Genomic DNA, 24,147 nt, shown 5'->3' on the forward strand with positions numbered 1-24,147 from the left:
TCAGCAGAAGAAAGAAACTGGTCTGAAACAACTTAATGATGACAGAATTTTCACTTTTTAAGGAAACTATCCCGTTAACAGAAATTAACTTTTAGCATATTTGTTTTCACATCCTTACTGTCCAGTTTGTCCTGTTGGACATAACACACAACAACTTGTGCCATTGTTCTGAACCATGTTTTCAGTCTCCTAAGAGCAATGAAACTTATTTCAGCTTCAGCTGAGACTGGGATGACAAGGGTTTCAACTTGATCAAACAGACTTCTCATTTCAACAGGCCAAACAATTTTCATGTTTAATGTGGACTTTCCATAGTCGTAATGATTTATACTGTACATAGTGTAGTTTTCTATCCCCCTACACTAACCCTAGCACAGATAACTTTCTGCATTTTCAACAAAAAAAAACTTAGTATGATTTATAAGCAGTTCTCAAAAAAAAAAATCCCCACAAGGATTTCGGAAATTGCCATCTTTGTGTGGACATTTTGTCTTTGTCCCTACAAAAATGGCAATATACGAAAATCCTGTCCTTCTGGGTATTTTCTTTCTTTTCTTCCTTTTTTGGAAAACTGATCATTATTATGATATTTAAGTGATGTTTACTCCGTGATGTTTTCAGTGCTCTTTGCGCGCGCGCGCACACAAACACACACACACACGCACACACACTAACGACATGTTTGCCACTTATCCTGCGATTGTCACACATTATATTGTAAAAACGGAGCTGTCCCCGAATCATTAGACGCGATTTGCCCGTATGTTTGTGCACCGAACTGTAGATTACTCCCTAGTTTACCGCATCGAGGATGCGCCGCTTCGCACAATCAAATGTAGCTACAGCCTCTCACAAGTTAGAAAGAAAACACAAAGCCAATCAGTTTAGCAATGTGTGTTCAGGAGGCGGGACTCAGATCTATTAACCGTTTGTGTTCCAGGATTTGCGCATTTTTCTCAGAACGCTCTTATAAGAGATGTTTATCTAAATTAGATGTTTCCTGGTTAAATAAAATAAGAACTACGCAAAAGCCACTGGCAACAGTGGTTATATATAAAAATATTTGCATTTTTGATCGAAATTATTGCTAGGGACAAATCAGTGTCACTGGATATTGGTAGGGACACGTCCCTAGCGTCCCTACTAAATTCTACGCCCCTGCCGAATATGTTGTTGGGTGTTGGTTTAAAAACAAATTCCTTTTTCTGTCCAACACAAAATCTGAGATTTGGCAAATTACTGTGGATTGTCACTAATTTTTACCAATTTGAGTCATGCTTAATTAGAATTCATTTGCATAATTTCCCAAGCCCAGCAGAGGGAATCAGCTGAATACATACATACATACAGCCATTTTTATTTTATTTATATTATTGTGTATTCATAATATAATAACACTATTGCAGTACTATTCCATTCCTGATCTATTCTATTCTGTAATCATGAATGCTATTCTTTTCTCACATCTGATGTGAAATATTCAAGTATTTTAAATGGCTTTGTTTATAGCTTTAGTTTAGACTATATCAAGTCAAAATATTGCCTCTTCTGTTCTGCTCGCACAGTTCGGCCTTCTATTCTATGAGAGATTCTCCTGATCTTGATGTTTGCCGTGGTCTATCGATGTGCAAGTTTGAATGGCGTCATAAAACGCGTCTAACAGATCTGGTGAGGGTGTTTTTACTGCATTCATCCCGGTGCAGGTTCGTGCGTCATGCGGCTATAGAAGGTGAATGAGTGACTGCTGAGAATCAATCAGTAACTGGCCACCACCTGTGGGTCATGTGCCCGCGATGCAGCGCAGATTTATTGGTATTCTTAAAACGTCTTACACGAGCGAGCGCATAAAGTGAGGAAGGCGAACGCGAGCTTTGTGATGGACGCCATGCGCGCTTACACGCGTTACATTAGACGCGCAGCGGACATGTAACTGGTGGTGAGGCTGACGATTCCCGAGTTCCGTTGTAAACATAAAAAAGTGTGATTTCATTTGCTCTTAAATCAGTGAAAATAACCGCAAAAGGAAGCGTCTTTCTCGCTTTTTCTCTAGCTGATGCGGATTCGGATGGCAACAGATTGAGGTGCGTTGGACATCAGACTGCGTGGATGCTGAAGAAGAAGATGCTGCTGGTTTATTAGATTGTTTATCATCATCGCAGTGTAGCAAAGAAAATGCGTTGTTGAAAATCATGTGATAATTGGAGGGATGTTAACTTCGGGTTACTTTTCCTTGGAAATTGGCGTCAATCATCTGGAGTAACTCTTGAGGAAGATATGATTCACCTATTCACTTTTATGAGCCTTGTTCTGTCTCTGTTTGGATGCCACATCTGCTTTGCAGGGGCGAGTAAGTGAACTTATGTTCCTTCTGTCTAATAAATGTCCTATAGTATGACTAATAATAAAGATCAAATGCAACGCATCTCTCTATAATTGTGCGCTCATGTGTTGATCATCATGACTAGTCTATAAGCATGCTGTGTTATATAATCATTTCAGTGTTTTTAAAGCAAGCCCTTCCCCAGCCAGCAGAGGAAGACATTAATGAAATTGCCTTTTACTCTGTTAGTCGTTGTCTTTGATTTAATGGGCCAATAGATAGTGCTGAGAGAATGACCTGTGCTAGAGCATGTCAATTCATGGCATTTAAGTGCCAGTGCGATATATGGTATGTTCTTAAGGAAATAATGGCATGTTAGGCTACTGCTTTCTTCTATTAAAGATGATTTGATCCAACTATTATTTTTGTTTCTTAATAAATTACAGTCATTGAAGATTCCCTTCGATGGACTACAAGCCTTTAAAGTGCATGTACTGCATAACCTAACCTTACATTAAAGTTCACAGTTAATTGAAAGACTGGCAGGTCCCTCAAAGCACTTATTCTTAATTAGACAATCTTACCAGAAAGCATTGTGCTGCTTTCTAAGCTGATGTATGTTCATGAAGCATTGACCTTGGCACATTACAATGAGCTTAATTTCTCTTTTCTTGGCAAATTACAAGATAAAAGGATGAGTGCGGATACTGACGCAATGTTTGCTCTCTTGCTGAGCACTGTGACTGTGTTTGATCCTAAAACACTGGCTGAATTGCCCTGCCACGGTTGCAGTCATGGTCTTATTGGGGACTCAATTATTTACAAGGACGTGTTTTGCTTTGAAATGAAAACATAGATTGGGTTTAGTGCAATGCTGTTATAGTAGGGCTCTATTATGACATTTTAAGCTGTACCCTATAACTGTACTAAAGGTTAATGATTTTCTATTTATTTCTGGTGTATATTTGTACTTATATGATCAATATGCACTTTGTGCACTTTATTTTACAGTGTCCTTGTTACATGTTACACGTACTTACCATTGTAATAACAGTAAATGATGCATAATTACACGCAACTAACCCTCAACCAAATCCTAATCCTACCCTTAAGTACATGTAGTTGCTTAATATTACTCAGTACTTACATATATAATTTCACTGTAACAATGACACCTTAAAATAAACTGTAACCGTAATTTCTTTAAATTTACCATAATTACATGCAACCAACCCTAAACCAAACCTAGTCCCTCCTAACCCTATAGTAAGTACATGTAGTTAATTAATATTGCTCAGTACTTAAATGTATAATTACACTGTAACAAGGACACCTTAAAATAAAGTGAAACCTGCACTTCATTAAGCCTGTTATTTTAAAGCTGATAATGTGCATATTCACCAAAAAAAGCGTTTATTTGATGTTAAACAATCTGTTGATTATGAGCAAATTTCTCACTTTTCTTAAGGTCATCTCAGTAATTTAATTGTTTTCTATCTACCTCTTGAAGTAATGTATGCCAATTTATGCATGAGCTCTGGTTAGAAAGCATACTTAAGAAAATAAAGATGTCAATGCCTTTGGATGTGCATTTTGGACTTACAGTAAGTATTAGAGCTTATGGTTCGCAGGGATACAGGTTCAGGTCTGACCTGGGTCATATCCCATAGTAGCTTTTTTATTTCATATACAGTATAAGAAATTATTGGATATCAGCAAAATCCCAAATGTTAAAAATGTATTTAATATACGTACATGTTTGCAAATTATAGACCAAACGAGTCTTGCTCTGCAACCCATTTCCTGTAATTTTTGGTCTTTTTTGCATTATAATGTTCTTATTGATGTTATCTATACCTATTAAATGAATGTGCAGGAGTTATTTCGACCTTATCTGACCATTGCAACATTACGTTTTAGCAACATGTTGATTCAGACTTAATATTTTGGACTTGAATAAAAATAGCTAATTTACCACTTGAAGCACAATTTCTAATGTATCTGACTCTAAAGTATGTTGTATGATTGTCAAGACACACCATTTTTGTATAGTGCATATAAACCAGATTCACATGTCGTTATATTGTAGCAGAAGGTCATCCTTATAATGTTTTAAAGTCCCTATACTGAACATATTCAGCAAAAACATGATTAAAAGTGTCACAATGCATTAGTCTTTAACTTCTCTATATTGTTTGGATTGTTATTTTTATTTTAAGAATATGTTGTTGGGTGTGACAAAACCTACTGCATGTCCTTTTTCAGTCAAACACATTTTTCTCTTTAACACATCAAGTCAGAGATTTGGCAAAGCACTGTGGATTGGCAGTAAGTTTGACCAACTGAGCCACGCTTATCCCATTAAAGAGAAGACTTAAAATTAGAATTGATTTGCATAATATCCCAGCAGAGTGAATCAGCTGAATAGTGTTGCATATTTATGAACTGCATTATTGTAGTTGTTCATTGAGCCGTTGTCAAGTTGGTCCTTGGATGTCTCGGGGAAGCAGAGACAGGATGAATCTATAAATACTACAAAGCATCTCAAAATCCCTCACAAACATCATCCATTTGCATACAACAGGAACATGTTTAATATAATCTTTTTAAACATGACATTCATGGAGCCTGAATCTTTTATTGAACATTTCAGCTTTAATTTCAGTTGTATATGTCTAAGTGCATCAGATGGTTGTGCTAAGAAATGATTCATGCTGGTGATTTGTGTTTCACAGACCGCCCCGCTGCTCCTGTCAATGTCTCTGTTACACACCTGCGGGCAGATTCGGCCACCGTGTCCTGGAATATTCTGGACGGAGAGACCGTAATTGGCTTTGCCATCTCACAGCAGGTCAAGCAAAGTTATTACAATGATATTCAGCCCTAAAGGCCTTCATTACAATCAAGGGAGTCTAACATTTAATATCTACGTTATGCCCTCTAATGAATCTTTAAACGTGTGTATGTGGGTGTGTTTTAGCGTCAGGATGGGTTGATGCAGCGTTTCATTCGTGAGGTGAACACAACCAGTCATGCTTGTATACTTTGGGATCTGGATGAAGACACAGACTATTTTATCCAGGTCCAATCCGTCGGTCTCTATGGAGAGAGTCTGGCCAGCAAAAAGAGTCACTTCAGGACGCTTAAAAAGTCTGAACATTTTCAATCCACCATGATGGATCATCATCAAGGTAAACATGTCTGTTAGATCAGCATTAGTCCAATGTCATTCATTTAATATAGCACATTTCATGTTTTTTTTGTGAAAGACCCTATTGAGTGACTCAACCAGCACATTTTTATTTCATTGATTTGTATCTGCTAGTTTTTGTCATCTACACAGAAAAAAAAATAAAAATTGGTGTAGCATTTACTTTGAAACCATCTTTACTCAGAAAGTGTTAGTAAATTTGTCAAATAATACTCAAACATGAACGTTTGAAAATGTAGAAAGACTTAAATTCTATTTTCTTGTAATCCAATAAGCTTTTTTTTATTTACAACTTTGACTTTTTTTGGTGCATTAGCATATGATGAGCTCAAAAGCTCACACAGTTCTATCATGAAACTCTAGATGCACAGGCTGGTCATTAGGTCCTTAACTCAGTCTGCTTGCAATCACATCATTCTATATGGCACAGCTGATTGGTTCCTGCTGGTTCAGTAGCCAATGAGCTTGCTGCTCAATCTTCAAATACTTGGTCAGCATTTGAAGCCTTTCAGAAACCCTCCACCTTCCCCAGCTCCACCTGTATAGATCTGCTGTACGGCTAATTTATGTACGCTATATTGTACAGCAGCAGCATGTCTTACTTGCTCACAGCAGTGTGTTGAGTGTGTGCTGGCAGTAGAAAGTCACTTGCATGAATCATTTCTACTCAACACGGTAATCATATCCATTAGCATGCCAAACACTCCTAGTTGTCATGACTGAAATGAACTAAAAGCCACAAAACTGTCTAATTTCTCGAGTTTGTTAATAAATAACATCATCATTAATTCTGACATTTCTTCAATGATCTCTTCCATCCTCTAACATGTGTTGTTGTCTTGTTTACCTGATCAGATGACCCTGCGGTTGAGGGTCTAGACATTTCCAGACACCTTCAGACTGGAGAGATACTAATCATAATGACTGTACTACTAATGTGGGCAGGTAAAGAACATTGTCTTGGATTTAATTAAACATAATCATGATGAACAAGTAAAAATAAAAAAAATAAAAAATCTGGTTGCAATGATATTTGTGATATTGTTTACCAAAGGAAATCATTTGACTTGTCCCTCCATTTAACCCTGTAAAGTCTGATTTGATACATCAGGCTTTTATGGCTCATATAGTATGAGAAACAAGAATATGGAGCTCATTTCAATATTATTCAGAGGCTCAAACTGAGCAAAAATATGCAATAGTGCAGTTGCTGATGTTTATATGACCAAAAAGTAAGATGAAATTCTGGTAGCTTGTAATGTAAATCAATGAGACCTTTATTATAACACTACTTACATAAATACATATAAATATCAGTTGTCACTTTATATCTCTCAATAATATGTCTTTGTATCATAATATTTAAATGCTTAGTTTTTGATCAAAGTAGTAGTTTTTATTGCACTAATAACTGTTCCTCAAAAGCTGGATTTATCACGTTTGATACTCATATTTTAAGATTCATTTTCTATAAAATGATGTATGGATAATCAAGTAATCAAGTGTGTTCGGTCCTGTAAGTGTTCAATTTGAAATAATACTTACAAAATAAATGTTATTCTTATGTTTACTTAAAAATTCACAAAATTGTGATCATGCTTATAATATAGAGGCCTTGGAGATTTTCAAATCAACTATGAAACAATAGGCTTTACATGGTAGTATCTAAGCCTGTAACAATATTTCAAACTTCTCTGTTCTGCATTTCAAATATTTTCCTAAGTATTGCTTTGTTGTTGTTTTTTTACAGTGACCTTAAGAAAACTTTTGTCCTTTCAAACTCAATTGTGATATCCAGATGGAAGATAGTGTTTTGTTTTAATTAAACGTATCAGATCTGCGTCCCCGTAATCAAACTGATCTCTGTCTTGCTGCAGCTGTGATTGTGCTCTTCTGTAAGCAGTATGATATCATCAAAGACAACGATTCCAACAACCACAGTAAAGAGAAAAGCAAGCCACTGTCTGGCCAAAGTACCCCAGAGTACCATAACGGAGGCCTGCTGGGCAGCAAGGTGAGACCTTCACCACTGACCAACACTTTCACTGTGGTCAGTGTTGCCAGGGTCGCGGTTTTCCCCCACAATTGGGTTATTTTGAAAATGCAGTCACGGGAAATGTACCGCGTACTTGTATAATGTAACGCGGCCGCCAAATGTTTATCTGTAGACAAAGACAAATGAAAATCATTATTTTATTGAAAGTGTGTTGATCCTTGGAATGAATACCTGGCAACCTAAAGACCGCTGAAAGAGCAAGTGAATAATTGCACATTGATGCTTGTAGACAAAACAAGAGTATGTAAAGAGTATGCAGGCTATGGATAAACTGATTGAGATCAGAAAATATAGGTTTTTCATTTATTGTATGAAGATATGCACAACAATATGTTAAAAGAATTAGGGACGTGCACAGAAAATACGTGTTTGGTAACATAATAAGGTTCATTAGTTAATATATTTACTAACATGAATTTACAATGAGCAATACATTTGTATAGATATATTTACAGTATTTAGTAATCTTTGTTTATGTTAGTAAATAAAAATACAGCTGTTCACTGTTTGCTCATGTTAGTCACCTTATTGTAATGAGTTACCACGTGTTTTAAGGCAAAGACTATCTTATAGACATAGCGTTTGCGACTATGTCGCTAAATGCGACTATAAGGCAAACAGGAATTTTCTGTAAAGCTGCTTTGAGATGATGTGTATTGTGAAAAGAGCTATATAAATAGCCAAAATTGGACTTGAACTGACTTTTATGGATGGCTATGTCATTCATAATTATAGTTTACATTCTAAACAATTTATCTTGCAAAGTTCTAAAAAAATTAAATCAAAGACAGATTAAAAGAAGAATTAACAGTACCAAAGTAAAAAAAAAAAGAATTTTTAAAAAAGTAAAAAATAAGTAACTGAAGAGGAATAAAATACAGATTAAATAAGTAAATATGCACATATAAATATAAACATGTCTAGCTAAAATCATCTAAATAAGATGTAAACCATTAAACCGTTTATTAAGGACCTTTATGGAATCCCGCCGTTGTCAACTGTGATTGGACAGTGGAAAATTGGGCTGGGTTTCATTCCTTTTGGGCGGCGTTTGTGTCGGCTTTGGGCTGGAAATTTTTCTGGGACCTGGCAACCCTGACTGTTGTTTCCAATGGAATACTGCATTATCTACACCAGTCATTCCCAACATCGGGTGCGTGTACCCTAGGTGGGGTACGTGTGCAGGTTCCAAGGGGTACGCGATCTAGACTTTGCTTGGTTTGTTCTGCATTGGCGGAATAGGCATATGCCAGGAACACCATCAAACGCACCACATCACCTCAACTGGCGCATTAGTCACTGCAACTGTGTCAATTTACAACGTGATTTTGCTGCGTTGAGTATTGTAGCCAATTACTGGCATGTCTGTTGAAAGTTATATCCAATCAGAAGTGTTTAAGTTACTAGTTGTGAGAATCCGCCCAATATCCCTCAAAACGCTGAATGAGTTTCTGTATAAAGCCAGTTTAAGTTGTACATGCTGACAAACCTAACCCATTATAACAAACAAAGCGTAAATGCATTGTGAATTAGACATTTATTGTGCACTTTAGTTAGATTCATTGATTAAAGTGGGTTTTCGTAATTGTGCAAAAATCAGTGAGCTTGCGTTAAATTGACTGATAGCTTCAGTAAAGGAGGCGCTCGTTTTACCCTTTGTGTAATTCATTGCCAATTTATTACCAGTCAATTTAAGAACAGTTATTGTTTTTCATGAGATTTTGAGAGGCTACTTCAGTACAAAAAGTGACAAACTTTAATAATTTTATTTTTTTAAACGTAGTGGTTTTATAATGTCTAAATATAAATGTAAAAGCAAAACGAGGAAAAAAAAAACAATATTAGGGAATGGAAATAAGTTCTCTATGTCGCCATCTACTGGTTGTAGTGATAATTTCATGTCTTTTTTATTTTTAAATACGTGTTTGTTTTCCATCAAATGTTGTATTTAAAATATTAAAATTTAAAATGTGTGTTTTGTCCAGTCTTTTTTACACACAACATTAACTTGTTGGTTTAGTGTAGATGGAGGGGGCCTTATTGATGGGGTTGTGGGGGTCCCCCTGTGGTAAAAATCGAGTTTTTAATGTTGTTTATATGTCTATGTGGTGTTTTTAATATGGTTTAAGACAAACCATGAGCAAATTTAAAAGTCAACACCATTGCTGAGTATTTTAAAACTGCAGTGAAACAAAGACAGTCTCAAAAACGCAGTTTGAAATCGCTGGTGTTTCTGACGTCACAAACTACCTTGTAACCAATCACGTCAACGGTGTAAAGAGTGATACCACTGTGCAGCGTTTACCTCAGTAAGTAAGCTGAATGGATCTCTGAGCTGGCGTGAGTGAGTGGAAGTGGGGCTAATTAGCATATTCATGGTTCCGCGGATAGTTAATAAAGCAAGGGTTAGTTACATTCAAGCTATTTTTACAGGGAAAAAAACTTTAAAAATGTCAATTGGATGATCAACTATTAGTTTTAAGGGATAAAATTATTGAATACAGAGTAGACTATAAACTATAGAGTTCTTCAGTCACTGTAATTTACAAATTATTGTTTAATTAGCTTGCATGTAAAGAGTTAGATAATGTTCTTTTATGCTTTACCCTAACTGATGTTTAATGTAATTGTACAAATTTTAAGGAACACTTAATATTAATAACAAGAAATGATGGTTTAAATCACTTAATGACATTTTCCGATTTTCTGTGACCTAATCTAAAGTGTGAAAGTTATATTTACTCATAATAACCATGAACAGCTCCAATTACTACTGGATTAAAATACTCTACATCACTTATATGGTATACACGTTGTTAACAAAGCATTTAGAAAACAACTCTTTGCATATGAGCTATTAAACGATAACAATAACAAATTAATTTAATTGGAGTGACAATGACTGAAGAAATCTCTATTTGTATAGCCTATCCATATATCATAAACAAAGACTATAATTAACTAAACTAATTGTTTGCAAATGATTTGTAAGTACTTTATTATTGTATACCTATTATAAAGTGTTAACATTTTTTATGCATTCAGCAAATATTAATCAAATAAAATTATTTCGCATTTTTAAATTCGGTTTTATGTAAATACTGTATGTCTTAACTCTATAGTCTGATCAGGTCATGCAGAGGTGATAAAAATCGCACCTTAAATAACTCTTGACTGACTCATCACATTGGAATGTAAAGTTAAATAAGGACGTCTATAATAATATTGTGATATTTATTCTCATTGTCCATAAATACACAGCATAAAATATTTGATTCTTTCAAAACACACAGCTACTTTCCAAAGGATGTCGATGTAGAAACATGCTGTAGCTGTATGTTTGAATATTGCATGTTTCATTGTGGTATAAAGTACTGTACACTGCATAATTTGTCCATATCATACAGGTATTTCATATGCAGACAATTTGGTAACACTTCACAATAAGCCTACAAATAGCTTGACATCTGGGCTTTCGCTTTGATTTTACATTTTAGCTTTTCTATAGTAAACCTACATATTCACACTCTGTGGAAGCTTATATACAGTATGGTAATATTGAAGTTGTTTTAACCAGATGCATCGCATGCAGATTGCTTGTAAGGGCTGCGCTGAACATATACAATACATATAGCCTATATGTATATATAAATTATTTTTATTTTTTATTAAGCAAATAAAGGAGTGAAAAATTACTCACCCCCTGCTTTAAAACAGACATTTGGCTGTTATCTTCCAAAATGCAGATTCATCACAGCATAACTGTTTATTATTTTTTTTTTAAAACAACACTTAAAAAGACCCGCATATTTACTTTCAAGTTTAAAATATAATTTATTTGTAAAACTATATCATAGTATCTTCCAGTCGCAACTCACAAACTACGCTCATTCATTAACTAACCTTATTAACACAATTTGTATACAGTACATTTGCTACTAAATGTATTAATCTTAAAGCAGAAAGTATAGCATACAAATACAAAAATGCATTCATTGTTAGTTCATGTCAGCTCAGGTCAATTATGAATAATATTAACAGATGCAGCTTTTAATTTGAATAATGCATCAAATGTTTTAAAATTAAATTTGACCAAAATTGTTAAAAGCTTTAGAAATATTTTAATTGTCAGTTTATTGTCAACAAATGTAACCTTATTGTAAAGTGTTATGGAAAATTCACATGAATGCTGTAAAAATAGAAACATAGTATTATTATACGTGGAGTTCAAACCATCTTGCCTCTGAATTTTATTGATTTTTTTCTAATCTCTGACCATTTTTACTCTTTTATAGTTCCAAAGGACATCTTCCTCCCTTAGCATCATCAAAGTTTAACCAAGGCATCATCAGGAACCCTAGTCTGTCATCAGACCCGACAGCGGATATCAGCTCATCTTCTGAGATTCAAGACGAGCATTAAAGGCAATATTAATGTAAACCTCTCAGCTCCCTCAGCCAAATCGGGAATTGTAAGGTAGTATACGGGTATTCGGTAGTATACTCCAATAAAGAACAATGTCCTGGACAATGAGCATAGCTCTTTACCAATTACATAAACTATAATCACAAGAGGAGCTATTGGTGCTATGAATGTGATTGTGGAGTTCAAACACTGGGAGCCCGATATACAGCGGTTTAGATGTGTGTATATGGATTTGTTGCGTGAATGTGTTTCATTGAAAGAGGATGAACAATAATAACAATAAATGTGGCATTTTTTATTAATATATGTAAATTATTATAATAAATTCATCGTCAGCCACAAAAGTGGCCTTTTATTATGCATTAATAAATTCTAACCACAGTGAACCGTATATCGATGGCTTGTTTTGTGCTTTAATTGAGTATTATCACTGTGATATTAAATGTTTCAGACCCACGTAGAGTTGATTGTTCAACAGAGGGGTTTACATAAGAACCAGTTCACCTGTTCATAGAAATGGTTTGGTGTGTGGCATTTCTATACAAAAGTTTCTATTAGTTGAAGCATATGTCTACCCTTGATATTGTAATGTCTTAAAAAAAACTCCTTTTGTTCACTAAGTGAGAAGTTTTGATGAAGTTATATACAGTAAATAAGCTACACATCACTGTAGTTTTGGCATATAGATAAAGAATGTAGTTTAAATACTGTATTTCACTGCAAAGTTTAGAAGAGAAGTTTATTAATATTCTTATTCTCAATCCTATTCCAATAAACGGAAAATGGAAAAAACCATGAGTTTTGTCTGTTGGTTCTTATAGAGGCTGACATTTTATATTATATTAAATCATGTATATATATATATATACACACACTGTGTATATATATATATATATATACACACACTGTATATATATATACTGTATATATAAGCTGTATAGATTGATAGTTAGATAGATAGATAGATAGATAGATAGATAGATAGATAGATAGATAGATAGATAGATAGATAGATAGATTGATAGATTGATAGATAGATAGATAGATAGATAGATAGATAGATAGATAGATAGATAGATAGATAGATAGATAGATAGATAGATAGATAGATAGATAGATTGAATATATTATAATTCTTATTTATTACAAAAATAATTTATTAAATAACTCTTGACTGACTCATCACATTGGAATGTAAAGTTAAATAACGACGTCTATAATAATATTGTGATATTTATTCTCATTGTCCATAAATACACAACATAAAATATTTGATTCTTTCAAAACACACAGCTACTTTCCAAAGGACGTCGATGTAGAAACATGCTGTAGCTGTATGTTTGAATATTGCATGTTTCATTGTGGTATAAAGTACTGTACACTGCATAATTTGACCATATCATACAGGTATTTCATATGCAGACAATTTGGTAACACTTCACAAAAACTTAGAAATAGCTTGACATCTGGATAGAATATATATATATATATATATATATATATATATATATATATATATATATATATATATATATATATATTGAATATATTATAATTCATTTTTATTATATATTATAATTTTTATTTATAAATAATAATAATAATACATTTTATTTGTGGGCGCCTTTCATAGCACTCAAGGACACCTTACAGATTAAAACAGTTTGAATACAATTTAGGGAGACAATTAAAAAATCAAAACTAGACACAATGTAAAAATAGAATAGAAAAAAGAATTTAAAAAAGAAATAAAAGAAAGCAGTTCATCATGTAGGCGGTGGAAGGTGGAGTTATGTGGGGTAGGCCTTTCTAAATAAGTGGGTTTTGAGCAAAGTTTTAAAGGAGGATAGGGACTCAGTCGTACGGATGAATAGAGAGAGGGAATTCCAAAGCTGAGGTGCACAATAGCTGAAGGCTCTATTTATATTAGTATTTACAATTGTAACTATAATATTAAATTATATTTCGGACAGAGACAGACAGACAGATAGACAGACAGACAGACAGACAGACAGACAGATATATATATATATATATATATATATATATATATATATATATATATATATACTGTATATATAAGCTGCAGGCTATAGATAGATAAATAGATAGAATAGATAGAATATACATATATTGAATATATTATAATTCATATTTAATATATTATAATTTTTATTTATATTAGTATTTACATAGATAGATAGATAGATAGATAGATAGATAGATAGATAGATAGATAGATAGATAGATAGATAGATAGATAGATAGATAGATAGATAGATAGATAGATAGGCCTACTCTTGTCTTCCAGTAGATGTCGCGGTTTCTCTGTTTCACACTGAACTCTTTCAATCACTTCCTGTGCTTCACATTCCCATCACAACACCAGCAGCAATGAAACTTGCACACTTTCACTTCTTCAACTCATGGAGACAGTTCACAGGGATAAAAATGGACGTGGACGAATAATTCCTCATGGAGAGACGTTGATGTTCCCGCTGCTGCCTCTCCAGTGGTTATAAACACTGGACTTTTATTGTATATTCTCTTTTTGGGCTAGCTAGTCATGCTAGTTAGCCTTCGACTGATGTCAGGATTTAAACACAAATTACATCCAAAATATCCTAATTTTTTCATCGATGTGGATTAAAATCAGGCTACAGACGTCAGCCTTTCGATGTGAGGGTCATATAATCGTTAATGACAGCGTTTCTACAGTCCTGTCTGCGTATTATGTATGTAGTTTAATTTTAGCTCACGCTAACATAAATTATAACAAGAGTTTCAGTTGTTTGGCTGTTTGAATATGATTTATGGGGATACATATGATAATACGTGTTTAATTCGGGGTTTATGAGGGAATTGAGGAACTCTTTGTTCGGGGGAGGAAGAGAAAAATGAGGAAGAGGAAGGTGATGGTGATGAAGACCAGCTCAACAGGGAACTGCTGATTATTAACAGACACATTAAGAAAAATGCCAAGAAGAAAACAGTCAAACCCACAGCCTGTCAAATGTAAGTCTGGACTTCTGTCTCACTTGATTTCACCTTAATTCACAGTTTGACTTTATTTTCTGTTATTTATTGAAAATAATGCCTGATTTCCCTATATTTTACTGTTGAAATCAGTGTGATTGTGATTATTTCTGTTGATAATAATCAAATCAATAATCAGCATAAAAATGTTGTGAGTGTGTGTGAGCGCGCGCGCGCGTGTAGCCTTTATGGACATTTTTTTTAGGTTATAACTATTCACATGGCCAACCATGACTAGTCTACAATAAATTGACTGTTTGACTGTAATGCTTTGTAATCTCATAATGTAGTTTTCATTACATTATAGTTGTAATTTTCTATTATTGACATACATTTAGACTTAATAATGTAATGTCAGATCAGAATGTGTTTATGAAACACTTTTGTTGTAGATATGTTTTGTTATTGAGTCGCATGTCCTTGGTTACTCTGGTTTGCAGTTTTGTCCACTGTATTTTCGCTCTTGTTAACTTGCTTTTTCAGTACTTTCTATTGAAATAGCCTAAGTGTTCATTTTCATTTTTTTCAAAATGAATATACACAAGTTTAACCTTGAGCAGGTCTTTCCTTTTGCTGTGTCCGTTAAGAAAACACAGCTCTTTTTAGTTCCTGTCAATCTTTTATATAAGGTTTAAATGAGATGCTTTTATATAAGGTTTAAATGAGATGCCTTGACTAAGTGAGCAGAATCTATTTCCAAAAGCTCTTGTTTATTATTGTTGATTTATGTGTCTTTAAGAATCAGCTCGGTTCTATCTCAATGTAAACATATCGGCTTCCCTTTCTTCTGTCGTAATTCTTTCCTTACTCCGTTTCCTCTGAACAGACCCCCTGTTCCTGCCGCGGGACTCGGGCTTGACCCATCTCTGACCCGATTCCCTCTGTTTATCTAGTGTCTCTTCACTGTTCCTTCCTCCTTTATTCATTTCTATCATACTTTGTCCTCCATCCAGAGCTCATGTAGCTGTAGTGTTGTTAACCATCAGTCTCGTCACTATTTGAATCCTGTAATCATTGGCTGATCCCCTTTTATATGACTAAAAATAATTATCAGACAAACGCATCTGAGATGTCCTCTAGAATGTTATATTTATAGTTAGTGAAATAAAACTGCTGCTAAATGACGTACAATATAATGGTTAAATTAATATTTTACACAATATTTACTCTGAAAGTCTGAAAAATCCACTAAACATTTTTAGTAACCAAATGTGTGCCATCCATTGACACATTTGCAAGTAGATTTAGTGGACTATGACACAGGAGTCATCCAAGTGGACATGGTTATTTTCCCAATACTGAGAATCTCAAAATGAATACTTTCTTTTTAGTTACATCTTTAAGAGTGATATGATTATCAGATTGATTCCAGCATGGTAAAGACGTAGGCTATAACTGTATGTTGGCACAGGCTTTAATGTTGTACTGTTTTTTTTTTGTTGTTTTTTTGCAGTGGGAGCTGTAGATGGTGCAGCGGCAGGCAATCAGGAAAACCTCGTCCTGGAGAGTGACTTCCTCCTCGGACAGGAGCTGGGCTTTGGAGAAAATGACTACAGGATTGTTGGTTTTGAGAGGGACTCAGGTCAGTGATGTACATTAATTACTTTAATTCAACTTAAATTACAGTATTTTGCTGTACTATTCCATTGTTCAGCAAAGCATTTGCCAGATTAAAGGGTTAGTTCACCCAAAAATTTAAATTGTCATCATTTACTCACCCTCAAGTTGTTCCAAACCTGAATGAATTTCTTTCTTCTGCTGAACACGAAGATATTTTGAAGAATGGCGGTAACCAAACAGTTGATGGGTCCCTCATTTGTTTGATTACCGACATTCTTCAAGATATCTTCTTTCAAGTCTGTGTTGGCACTGCTGACCCAAAGAGAGCAGTTATCATGTATAGGTATGAAACAGCTTCACAAGCAGTCTTTTAAAACACACATTATTATTATTTCTGTGTTACAAATATTCATATTGTCACAGATGTACTGGTATAAAAGTTAATAGTTCAGATAAAAACACAGATGTCTACAATAGTGATCAAAATAGAGCAATTCAACTTTTGAAAGTAACATGGCGCTTAATAACGATTACAAATACCGTTGAAAACACGTATTTGTCATTGACTCATCGATTCGTTCAAAAATGCCGATTCATCCAGTAATGAAACAAGTGAAGAATTTAGCGATGTTAAAAATAATGAATTCAGATTAATTGAACTTTTTAAATAGACTGCAGCAATTAACATTTTATCAGAACCTCTTGGAAATTACATGTTATTTTGTTTAGTTGTCTGTTTAGAATCGTGCAAAAAACCAACTATTCTCCATGTATCCAGAATCGTGCAGCTCTACTTTACTGTAATTTTGTTATGAATAAACACCTCATAAAATTAAAATTGAATTATTGCAGCTTATAGTTCATCTCAGGTCATCTATATACTTGTGTTCTGTATTTTGCTATTTACAATTCCATTCTTTATTCCAAACTAAATTATAAAAATATTTTTATTAATATTTCATAATATAATATTTTATTATTATTATTACATTATATTTAGTGCTAGGCAACGATTAATCGCATCCAAAATAAAAGTTTGTGTTTACATAATATATGTGTGTGTACTGTGCATAATTATTTTGTATATATAAATACACACATATGCATGTATATACTGTATATTTATACATAATTTATATTATATATAAATATAAATATTTTATATATAAATAAAAAGTTTCTTAAATATATACATGCATGTGTGTGTATTTATATATACAAAATAATTATACACAGTATACACACATATATATTATGTAAACAAACTTTTATTTTGGATGCGATTAATCGTTGCATTGCACTAATTATGTTATATTATTAATATATCTTTTAAAACATGAAACCTTTGATATGTTTTGCCTCAACTTCCCATGTAAAGAAAACGGTTTTAAAACAGAAAAGCACTGCATAACACAGCATCTTGTGATCTCCCGACAGACTCCGTCACTGCTGACATGGGAATGCCGGTGTACGGCTTCAGCGACGAGGACTGCTCCAGCTACAACCGTCTCGGCATCGAGAGCGACTTTGAGGACCCGCGAGACACGGAGAGCGAGCGGGAGGAGATGGGCCCTGACGCCACGTTCACACCGTACCTCTCCTGCAGGCAGTGCGGGCAGCTGCTCGCCGATCCCCTGAGCGGGACGCTGGACCTCGCCCTGCACTGCCTCCAGTGCGGAGCCGAGGGGGGAGACGCCGACCGCCAGGACAGGCCGTTAGAGGAGGCCCACCCGGCACACAGTGCGCAGGGGAGGATCCACCGAGGCCGATCCACGGCCGATGAAAGCGCTAGTAAAACATTTGCGTGCAAACTGTGCAGTTTCAGCTCACGCTACTCTAATCACTTGAAGCGGCACATGAAAACGCACAACGGCGAGAAGCCGTACCAGTGCCAGCACTGCTCGTACGCCTCCGCCCAGCTGGTGAACCTGCAGAGACACGTGCGCACACACACGGGCGAGAAGCCGTACAAATGCGAGTTCTGCACGTTCGCGTGCAACTCTCTGGGCAACCTGAAGAGACACCAGCGCATGCACACGCAGGAGAAAGAGCTCAACTGCGCCGAGTGCGATTTCCGTGGGAGCAACAGCCACTCTTTAAAGAAACACATGATGAGCCACAAGGAGGACAAATCTACAGCCTTAACAGAAGGTATTTGTTTAATCCACCACGTTGTTTTTACTTCTTAATGAATGCTCCTGCTGTTATTGGGAATGATTCGTCAGTGCACGTTAGGGCTGCATGAATAATCGAAGTAAAACCGAAATTGTGATATAGCTTAGTGTGATTATCAAATCTGGCTCTAGTTATTTTTTACTGTATAATATAACAGTAGTGATTTCTTATTGGCTCATTCCGTGTCAGCTCAACTTTTGATAATTTTTGTGTTTTTTTTGGTGGAAGAAATACATAAGTAAAGAAGAAAGCCAAAAGGGGGGGTCAAAATAACAATTTTCATCTGAGATTTGAAGCCAAATTACAGGGGAGTAAAAATGACTTAAAAAAGATGGCAGCATCATTATTTTATTTCTATACGGAGATTGGTAGGTCTATTAGTAAAATCTGTTTACTTTAGCAATCTTTGTCGCATTATATGCCCAATGGTGACAGTTCAAAAATGGGGAAAAGCACTTCTTGTTTTTTTTGCCAAAAGTTTGCATGCCTGTAACTTTAAGAAGTATTAAATAAATCTTAATACCCCACCCTCTACAAAATAGTGGATACATTTAATATTTTGGCTTTCATCACTATTTATGTTTGTCTTTCTTCAGAAAAAATATTGACAAAATTAAACATTTGAGCTGGTGAAGTTTCTGAAATTTAATTGATTTGACATGGAATGACCCTATTTTGTTTTTATTCAGTAATTTTTATCTTTTTATTTAGAAATAATAATAATTATTATTATTATTTAATAGCCATATTGAAATATAATCACACAATTTTGTAAAAAAAAAAAAAAACTTAAATGCTAGATTTTAATGTGAAATATACAATAATAATAATGTTATATGTTTGATTTTAATATTATTAATATTATAGAAATATAAATTGATATACAATCACATACTTTAAGAGACAAATTTGTGCAGCTCTATAAACAAGCACAGCAAACCTGCATTTTAAAATTACTATTTTCATTTTATCAGAAAATTTGCACTTACCCAAATTTGAGTTCAAGTCCCAGCTTTTGGTCATTTCCTGATCCTGTTCCCCTCTCACTTCTACTGACCTTTCATAATACATGTATAAATACCAAAAATATAATAAAATACTAGTTATAGTGAGGATAAATAAGGACAGATGCGGACAAGAATCGTTAGCACTGGCATATGTGGAGATGCTCTGGAGGATGAAACTGACTCTCAGTCCCGGTTCAAAACCTACACAAAAGTGTGTGCTGGTGGTGTTCCAGGAAGCAGAACGGATCCCCCACAATCCACTGCAAACTCATGTTCAGATCTTTGAAACACACTTTTCCTGTCAATTCCTGATGGATAAAAAGTACGACCCTTAATATTTTTTCTTGTTTCACTAAAAAATGTGTCATATTACAGAAGTAAAATGGGTTATGAACGCCATTTCTTGTTAACTTGAACTACTAATTTATTTGTCTTTATTCAATTATCAGTACTAAACAGGAATACAGATTCCTTGAGGAAACATCTCTGCTAGTCTTTTGAGCTTTTGAGTGTTTCAAAGTGAACAAAGAACCACCTGTTCCTTTCAAAACTGCAGGTTTGCTGATGTATTTCCACTTTGCACTTTGAGTGCTTCATGCTGCAAGAAAAAAGAGGAAGTGGAGTGTGAAGTAAAGGGAAGTAGAAAGTGTTGGGTTCCTAAAACTGGGTTCGCTCAAAAGAGGAAAATAGCCCTTTAGCTTTTTTTTGTTTTTCCTTGTCTTTCAGAGTCGGTGGTGTCTGACCTCACTCTGCACATCAGCAACGACTCCGACTTCCTCCAAAGCTACGACACCCTACGAACGGACCGCCATCCTCCCGCCCTTCTGCACACCGAGAGTTTGGCCAAAGAGTCGGACCCTCTTCCCGAGCTGCTATTCCCCTTCACATGTCGCGTGTGTGGTGCGGTGCTAGAGGACGAGGAGGGCGCGACAGCGCAAATCTGCAGCAAATGCACATTAGACATGTTGTCCAAAAGCTTGCCCACCAGCCCGGAGAAAGACGACAAGCTGTACTCGTGCACGTCGTGTCCATTCGTCACACAGTACCCCAACCATCTCGCCCGCCACATGAAGACTCACAGCGGCGAGAAGCCCTACAAGTGCCCCCAGTGCAACTACGCGTCCGCCCACTTCGACAACCTCAAGCGGCACCACCGCGTACACACGGGCGAGAAGCCGTACAAATGCCATGCGTGCGACTACGCCTGCGGGAACTTGGCCAATCTCAAACGGCACGAGCGCATCCACTCGGGCGCCAAGCCGTTCCAGTGCAGCGTGTGCAGTTACAGCTGCAACCAGAGCATGAACCTGAAACGCCACATGCTGCGGCACACCGGCGAGAAGCCCTTTAAATGCCAGGAGTGCGGCTACACCACAGGACACTGGGACAATTACAAACGCCACCAGAAGAAGCACGGCCACTCCGCCGAAGGGTGGCTCAAGATGCAGCTACCGGAGAAAGAGGAAGAGGACGAGGAAGAAGAAATGTAGCGGGATCTTTCTGTTGATGTCTAACTCCAGTTGCCTTATTTTTATCCTGTGCGGGAACGCTACTTCGCAACATGGCCGGTTTGCTGTTTTTTTGTTTGTTTTTTTCACATAGAATTTGATTGTATTTTGTATTTGGTCCAACTGTTTACAGCAGCTGATCACAGAATCACAGGTTTGTTATTTAAGACCGACACCTCAAACTCAAAGGGCACATGTATGCACCACTGGGAGAATTTCACAAAAACAACAAAAGGACAAATAAGAAATCATATTTTGGTAACACTTTGCAATAAGGTCTCATTTGTTTAAATTACTTAATGCATTAGTTTACATGAACTAACTATGAACAATGTTTTTTACAACATCTATCAACCTTTGTTGATGTTAGTTAATAGAAATACAATTGTTCTTGTCAGTTCACAGTGCATTAACAGATACCACTTTTGATTTGAATAATTTCAAATTACCTAAGATTAATAAATGCTTTATAAGTATTGTTTATCTTTAGGTTGATTACTAATGTAATTAACTAATGTTAACAAATGAAACCTTATTGTAAAGTGTTACCCATATTTTGCATAAAGAAAATTAGGCCTGTTTCTTAGGACCATTAATATTTTTTTGCATTGTGAAAATATCTTTTAGACAATTTTTTTTAATTATTATTAACATTTATTAAACTTTTTTAGTAATGTTTTTTTTGTAATGTATTGTTTTTTGTAGTTACTGTATTGCAGTAAAAAATGAATTTAAAAATAAATTGGAGTAAATTCCAGCGCAAGTATTTTTCACATTACAGTAATGAGAAAGATTTTTTTTTGTTTGCTGTCATGAAAATGTCAAAATGCAAAAAATAAATCGTAAAACCAAACATTTTCTTTCATGCAGAATATAACTTCTTATTTTTTCTTTTGAATTTGGTATCAAATATATTCTTGATGCGTTTTGTGAGATTCACTACAGAGCTCCTAAAGGCACATAATTGAAAAAATAAATATGAGATGGGAGAAAAACGTATATTTCGATTCTTTTGTGTTGTCTTGCAAATGCTTTGCTTTCCCCAGAGAAACTTTTCTATTGCCCTGCAAAATGTTTCCGTTCCCCCAAGAAAAGCAATGTTTCTCCGGGGAACGCAAGAGAAAGCAAACGCATTGGAATATAATTTTTCCTCCCATCACCATGTCCCTTTACGGGCACCATAGATTCACACCTCTGCTGGTTTGGATTCTAATTGAATTGCTGAATGAAAGAACTGAAATAAAAGCAACGAGTCAGCAGCTGTAGTTGTTTCATGAGGGATTTGATGACACTGAAGATGTCTGGCTGCTACTGTATGTTCACTTATGCACAATGACAGTGATGTTGCCTTGTCTTGAGGAGGTGCTGCACCTCCTTCCCTCATTTACTGTACATGAATTTCCTGGTGCCACTGCAAAATGCTGCACTGATCGGGGGTTTCATCCGCCTCTAGCACACTCATAGTTTTTCCAGGGCATTAGAGGGACACGTATGAGTGAGTCTCACGAAAACTGTTCAGAAACGCTAGTGTCGTATTGAACCCCAAAATCAGAATCAAGGGAATGTTTTGCATGAAGAATACGAGGGTATTCTTTTTTTTGCATTGTGACATTACTGTCCCCCTCAACAATGTTCATTACTGTAATATAAAAAAAAGTATATAAATTGTACTGTTATTGTATATATTACGGTAGTATATGTTCTATCCCTTTATTTTTATTACTGTATTACAGAAAGTGATTTTTTTATTGCATTACAGAATAAATGATTAACTGTCTTGAAATTGTCACAATGCAAAAAAAGGCATAATGGTCCTAAAATAGGCCTCATTTTCTTTATGCATTTTGTGTGTGTGAGTGTGTGTTGAAAATGACTCATTGTTTTCATGAGATTCACAATTATGTGGGTGTGCGTTAGTGCGTCTTTTGTTTGACTTTAGTTTTATTTCGATTAATGTGTGATGCCTACTGTGAGATTTTCTCTTAAGAAAAGTAATCATGGAAACCTGTAAAGGTTTATTTTTTTCACACATTTAGTGGGAAAGACCCTGTTTTGCTTTTTTCTTTTGGTTGTGCAAACCAGTTCAGGAGTATGAAGGTGGGGACCACACAATAATCATCTCTTTATTGACAAACACAGCGAACAAATCACATTCAAAACAAACATTTAAAACATTTTGTACACAGTCACTTTGATACATATAGGATATTAATTGGTCCTCCCTTTTGTCCAATGTTGCTCTGTTACAGAACTGGCAGTGCGAGAGTTCAGTGCAATCAGGGAATTAGTGAAATTGAAGCACAGCACTGAAACCAATGAAATTTGGTTTGCCATATAATGTAATATGATTATTTATGTACTGTATTTTTGTGGGTTTCATTAGCTTTCTGATTTTTGTACACAAATTGTTGGTCTGAAGAACTGTCAAGTGGCCTTTGGTTTCATAATAAAGATGTTTATAACATTTTATTAAAATAGCTGAGTTAAGACATTTGTAACAACAAATGGAACAAAATTGGAGTTCCGAAGAATAAATATTTAGTAAAATACTTAATTACTGTGCAGTAATTTGGTTGGACAAGCAGAGTTATAACAATGCTGATATTTTGTTTTATTGTATCACTCCACTAGTTTACTTATAATTTCAGCTTGTGATTCTGCTGCTTTTCTCAACCAATGCAAAACAGTTAGGAAAAGTAAACAGAATTGCTGGTCGTATTAGGCTAGATACTAGGGCTGGGTATTGACACTATATATCGATTCTATATATCGATTCACAAGCTTGCTTCAATATCAATTAATTGGGGCCAATCAGGTACATGGAAAATATTCTCAAGGAAAAACATCTC

General features: G+C 35.2%; 2 protein-coding genes across 2 annotated transcripts; both read left to right on the forward strand.

Annotated features, from left to right (window-relative positions):
• The first annotated feature begins 1,518 nt into the window (after positions 1 to 1,518).
• fndc4b (fibronectin type III domain containing 4b) lies at positions 1,519 to 12,403 on the forward strand. The gene is made up of 6 exons (XM_077238764.1): positions 1,519 to 2,347; positions 5,056 to 5,171; positions 5,301 to 5,511; positions 6,387 to 6,476; positions 7,409 to 7,545; positions 11,883 to 12,403. The coding sequence occupies exons 1-6, from the start codon at positions 2,275 to 2,277 to the stop codon at positions 11,922 to 11,924; spliced, it is 669 nt and encodes a 222-aa protein (XP_077094879.1). The 5' UTR covers positions 1,519 to 2,274; the 3' UTR covers positions 11,925 to 12,403.
• Positions 12,404 to 14,354: 1,951 nt separating this feature from the next.
• Positions 14,355 to 23,773, forward strand: znf513b (zinc finger protein 513b). Its single transcript, XM_077238705.1, has 4 exons — positions 14,355 to 15,027; positions 16,502 to 16,630; positions 18,046 to 18,759; positions 20,517 to 23,773. The coding sequence occupies exons 1-4, from the start codon at positions 14,988 to 14,990 to the stop codon at positions 21,278 to 21,280; spliced, it is 1,647 nt and encodes a 548-aa protein (XP_077094820.1). The 5' UTR covers positions 14,355 to 14,987; the 3' UTR covers positions 21,281 to 23,773.
• The last annotated feature ends 374 nt before the right edge of the window (positions 23,774 to 24,147 follow it).

The sequence above is a fragment of the Siphateles boraxobius genome, unplaced genomic scaffold, assembly GCF_051911475.1.
Source record: "Siphateles boraxobius isolate OS27281-9 unplaced genomic scaffold, OSU_SipBor_1 22, whole genome shotgun sequence".
In the NCBI taxonomy this organism is placed as follows: domain Eukaryota; kingdom Metazoa; phylum Chordata; class Actinopteri; order Cypriniformes; family Leuciscidae; genus Siphateles; species Siphateles boraxobius.

What these genes read in the sequence shown, in the direction of transcription:
- fndc4b (XM_077238764.1), top strand. Translation starts at nt 2,275, where the DNA reads ATGATTCACCTATTCACTTTTATGAGCCTTGTTCTGTCTCTGTTTGGA. An exon ending in GCTTTGCCATCTCACAGCAG is followed by an intron (nt 5,172 to 5,300) that starts GTCAAGCAAAGT and finishes GGTGTGTTTTAG; the next exon opens with CGTCAGGATGGGTTGATGCA. An exon ending in TGTACTACTAATGTGGGCAG is followed by an intron (nt 6,477 to 7,408) that starts GTAAAGAACATT and finishes GTCTTGCTGCAG; the next exon opens with CTGTGATTGTGCTCTTCTGT.
- znf513b (XM_077238705.1), top strand. Translation starts at nt 14,988, where the DNA reads ATGCCAAGAAGAAAACAGTCAAACCCACAGCCTGTCAAAT. An exon ending in AAACCCACAGCCTGTCAAAT is followed by an intron (nt 15,028 to 16,501) that starts GTAAGTCTGGAC and finishes GTTTTTTTGCAG; the next exon opens with TGGGAGCTGTAGATGGTGCA. An exon ending in ATCTACAGCCTTAACAGAAG is followed by an intron (nt 18,760 to 20,516) that starts GTATTTGTTTAA and finishes CTTGTCTTTCAG; the next exon opens with AGTCGGTGGTGTCTGACCTC.